We start from the raw sequence: 4,835 nt of genomic DNA, 5'->3' as shown, positions 1-4,835 counted from the left end.
ACTGAGTACTGACACAGAAAATAAGCTACGTGGCTACAAGCAATGGTCGGGTTAGACTTTCGAGTTAACACTGTACAAGTATATGACAAAAAATAGCAAAGTAAAAGATTGTTTGTTTAAGGTGGTAGCTCAAGGTCCATTTTCATACATTTGGTTTCGGCTTTAATCTGGGTAACTAAACAAGTATTGGCAAGTAAAGAATTTAAATTCACGTCTAGTTAGTGATTAGTTCTCGCAGTTGAAAGAAAAATGTAAAAATAATTAATAATCATGGATATTTCTGCCTTTAAAATTTCGTCATATTAAATTTTAAAGGCCGAAATATCCATGATTAATAATTATTTTTACGTTTTTCTTTCAACTGCGAGAACTAATCACTAACTAGACGTGAATTTAAATTTCTTACTGTATGAAATGGACCTTGAGTCTGTGGAATTATCAGACCGACTTTTATTTCTTTGTACTCCAAAGCCTATTTATTGAACTATTTCCTATATAATTATGTATTTATTTAATATCCCTTGCTTCACAGGTCAGAAATAGGTTTATAAAAAAAAGCGCAATTCTGTACTATATATTAAAATTTATATTGAATATAATTGTAATACATTGTATTTTAGGAATATGTTACCTACAATGATCTTTGTACTTTGCGGACATGCTGACTCTTTGATTCCTTTAAAGCTTGTTCCAACTTATTTGTAAGATGAATTAAGTTTGGTATGTCACTTTGTACCAAATTATGAGTGATTACATGTTGACAATGGTTTGCCGCTTTAGACTCCTGTATACTTGTATCTATTACAGATTTTGTTGATCTATTGTCTTTCTTATCTTCTTTGATCTCGCTATATTGTTTTGATGTCATAGTTACAAAATTTAATGTTATTGTAGGCTTGATTTCATCACTTTTATTCTTTGATGCAATCTGAGAAATTTGAAAATTATTTAGGCTAAAAATTATATATTGGTAAAATTTTACATTAAGCAAATATCATAAAGAAACACAAGAATATCTGCAACCTTTAAGTGAAAACCTTTGATAAAGAAGAATCAGCCATATTTCTGTACAAAATTCCTTATACCTGGACTTCGAACCGCCACATAAAATCCTGATATGTAGGATCTTTTTGCTTGAGTAAATACAATGCTTCAGATAACTCTATTTTCTTTGTGATATAAAATTTTAATAACATTTCTTGCTGTTCATTAGAGAATCCAGCTATTGCCAAGGATGATTTGAAGTCCGATTCTGATAGCTGTAATAAAATAATAATTCAAATTTTATATGCCTTTGATACAGAATGTGTAATATAGAGTTGTTTTGAATTGTCTCACTAACATTTTCTATCTAACCAAAACAAGAATATGTATGGATAATAGCAAGTAACCAAATAAATACTTTATTATCCTTTTTATTCTTTTAGAATGAATATTTAAACAGGCAGAGCCATGAATAAAATCTTATAGTATGTAAATTGATATAACTAAATTTGAAAACTTACATTATGTTCGCAACCTTCAACAATAAGATGTACCAATGCATGTATAACATTTTGTACATCAGTTATACTCATACTCAATTTTTCTGTAATAACAAATTAAAACATTCAACTACACTTCAATTATTAATATTAGAATAAGTTAACATTTCAGGACTTATATACTTACCTGCAGCAATTGTATACTTTTTAAAATTAGGCCCATTATTCAAAAAATCCAATGCTAGTTTACAGAAATCTACTAATACTGAAAGACAAATACAGATATTTAAAATTTAATAAGACCATGTTTGACATGTGAATGGTTTTTCCCACTACAAAAGTCTTTAAAACACTGAAGTGATTTACAGTCCAACATAAACAATGCCAGAACTATCAATTTAAAAATCAGGTTAAAAAAAGACATTATTTCCCTGGAGCAAATTACCAGGGTAAGGGTATAGGTAGGTATAGGTAGGCCTATGTATTAATACTTTTCGCCTGTAAATATAGTATATGGTCAAATCTGTTCAACTGTTTCTATGTTTACTTTTAATAATCTTCCAAACATTTTTAAAAACTTTTGCATTTATAACATTAACTAAAAAGTTAATAACCTTGTATGGAACGTTGATGTAATACACCAAGATGTTGTTTTTGTAGCTCGGTTAGGAAAATAATCATTTTCTATGTATAACAAATGTATCTTTAAGATGAAATTTGCATGAATTTTAAATTAAACCATGAAATCACTTTTCAACGTCAAGAAATATATAGGCAAACAGTGTAAATACGGTTTATTACTTGCACAATAATTCTGACAAGTAACGAGCCTGTGGTTACTTAAGGCTTACAGAATAATGTATTATTTACATATGTATGTAATATAGTATTAATGATGCGATTTAAAAAAGCAATTAATGTTAGGTGCCCATGCAACGGCACAATTATGAAAACATGTTATTAGCGTGTTAAATATTATTAATTTTGTAGATAATTCGTATCTAAATTACAATAAAACACTAGTGTTTGTTGAAGAAAATGAAATGAAAACGTAAATATTGCCAAGATGCTCGACTCAATTCTGCAAAGAGAATTATAATATATATGGAAATAGAGAGCCTACTCGTTGGGTTTTTGTGCCAATCGACATTACGGCTGCTTCATACTTGTGAGGTAGAGGGCGTTCACGATTTTCGTTGCGTTTCACGATTCAGGTTTATTGTGTTTTATTATTTTGCAAACGGTTTTAAAAGTGCAGAAGACGGCAATCCAAGTATTAAAATACTTAGAAGCAGATCTGTATTTGCTATGCCGTCGTAGTATAATATTTCTGACATCTTATTTACAGCGTACTTCTATCATTATCAATACATAATAATTCGATAGTAATAAGATCTAAGAATAAGATCGTTAATCAGACAAACATCATATTGAAAATATTATTTTTATTTTATTTTTGCTATAACATTTTGTGTACAAAATGCTTATAGTAAGTACTAATGATATTCACATTCAATATTAGATTTACAAAGTATTACACCTCTATTAAGCTATGTAAGCGCTGATAATTTGATCTTAGTTATTAATTATATTCAATGGAAAAGTAAACGATACTACTTTAAAATAAACTGTAATACACTGTAAAATTCCGAAATACTAAATAATAAAATATACTTAAAATTATTTTATGTCTAAAAATACATACTGTGACGAATGATAATTAACATTGATATTTATAATATGCTAAAACATTCTCAATTGTCAAACTATATTTTTATAACAATTGATTTAACTTTATAAAAATATATGAATTCTTTTGTATTTCGATAATCATTTGAATGTATCATCAAATAAATATCAAGTATCAATGTTCAAATAAAAGAGAATTTATTATTTTTATAAAATTGCCTAATAATATACGATTCAATATAGAAATACATAAAATTTACAAATCTAGAACAGCAATTAACTCTGAAACATACTAGCTAGCCATATTATTTATCTTTGTCTTCATCAAAAGGAAATTCGGATTCTAGCATTATCTTTCTACACAAACAAGTGAAACTAATATTAACAAGAACAAACTTATTCTAAGCCAAACAAAATTATTTCACAAATAAGTCACGCTACTTTTAAAAATTGAAAATGTTCACTGGAAAAGAAATTAACATCAAGTTTACAATGATCATTATACTTATCCATAGAAAAAGGAACTATAAAGATTAGCATTCATTAAAATATACTTTCTTCGTCATGCGAAGGTTGTTTTACTTATGATAATAATATAAAAATATTTTATGTAGATATCAAACAGATTAATTTAACAATTTGTTAAACAAGAAAGATTAAATAATTATAATAAGAACTGATTTAAAACAGGTCTATGAAACCGGCTAGTAATCAACAGCGAAATGCGAATGCGATACAAATTGCCAATACATATTAGATATATACCATAACAGTGGGTATATGATCTAAATAGAGTATGTACTAAAAAAAAGGAGAGATTCGAACAATTTACGCGATAAAAGCAAAATAATTTCGCACTTGTGTACATGATATTATCTTTAAATTGCCATCACTTAACTATTAATTATGGGTTACGTGGTGGTTAAATTACAACATACAATAAACACAAAATGAGCATTATGATCAAATAACGAAATCATAAATAAGTCGTATACAAAATGATAATTATTACATAAAATATAAAGGAAGTAATGCGAATTGCTGCAGAAATGTAGGTACCGGTTGTAACATTAACAAAACATCAACTAAAGCAAGCAGGTCGACGCAGGCACGATTGAATATTTTCTGAACGATGCAATATTATTAGGCGACACAATAATATTGCATCGTATATATATATATATATATATATATATATATATATATATATATATATATAAATTAATCCTCTATCAACCTGGTATAGCTGGTCCTTCGTTAATTTGACACCTGTATAACTAAAAGCAGATAAGTATGTATTCCTTCATCGAGCCAATTTGTAATTATATGTACAGTCATGATGCTATAGTGAAAAGTGCGCCGTTTTATGTGCAATTTTGTTAGTCTATGACGCGTCTATTTGTAAAACGTCTTTGCCGGTGCCACACACAGACAAATATTAGAACACTTGTTTGAACTCATGTTTGGCACGGGTATTTGCGTATTTGTATTCTATTACAGACACTGACCAAATTAAATTTTTATGGCTTTTACTTTTAGGTTTCCATATATAATCAGTTCTCATTCAAGCAACTCGATAACTTTGAACGCTAGATGTGTGGTCGTAAAACCGATACCGAATGACAAGATAATACGTAAACATTTAAACAAACTTTGCACAAA

At 28.1% G+C, this 4,835-nt stretch overlaps 1 protein-coding gene across 2 annotated transcripts; it reads right to left on the bottom strand.

The window, feature by feature from the left end:
* Nucleotides 1-563: 563 nt before the first annotated feature.
* Nucleotides 564-2,586, bottom strand: LOC119191045 (COMM domain-containing protein 2-like). Of its 2 annotated transcripts, XM_037444815.1 has the most exons (5): nucleotides 2,099-2,586; nucleotides 1,672-1,749; nucleotides 1,506-1,588; nucleotides 1,086-1,259; nucleotides 564-928 (listed from the first exon to the last, which is right to left on the bottom strand). In XM_037444815.1, exons 1-5 carry the CDS (start codon nucleotides 2,163-2,165, stop codon nucleotides 632-634), a joined length of 699 nt encoding a protein of 232 aa, XP_037300712.1. In that variant the 5' UTR covers nucleotides 2,166-2,586; the 3' UTR covers nucleotides 564-631. The 2 variants fall into 2 exon arrangements, with proteins under 2 accessions (XP_037300712.1, XP_037300713.1); XM_037444816.1 differs by lacking the exon at nucleotides 1,672-1,749.
* Nucleotides 2,587-4,835: the final 2,249 nt, after the last annotated feature.

This window comes from Manduca sexta, chromosome 28 (genome assembly GCF_014839805.1).
Source record: "Manduca sexta isolate Smith_Timp_Sample1 chromosome 28, JHU_Msex_v1.0, whole genome shotgun sequence".
Taxonomy (NCBI): Eukaryota; Metazoa; Arthropoda; class Insecta; order Lepidoptera; family Sphingidae; genus Manduca; species Manduca sexta.
This window is presented reverse-complemented; position numbering and strand designations above follow the sequence as displayed.

Bases quoted from the DNA above. Each gene is read 5' to 3' on its own strand.
- LOC119191045 (XM_037444815.1), bottom strand. From the start codon at position 2,165: ATGATTATTTTCCTAACCGAGCTACAAAAACAACATCTTGGTGTATTA. The intron at 1,750-2,098 runs GTTATTAACTTT...TTTGTCTTTCAG, and splicing joins ACATCAACGTTCCATACAAG to TATTAGTAGATTTCTGTAAA. The intron at 1,589-1,671 runs GTAAGTATATAA...TTGTTATTACAG, and splicing joins AAAGTATACAATTGCTGCAG to AAAAATTGAGTATGAGTATA.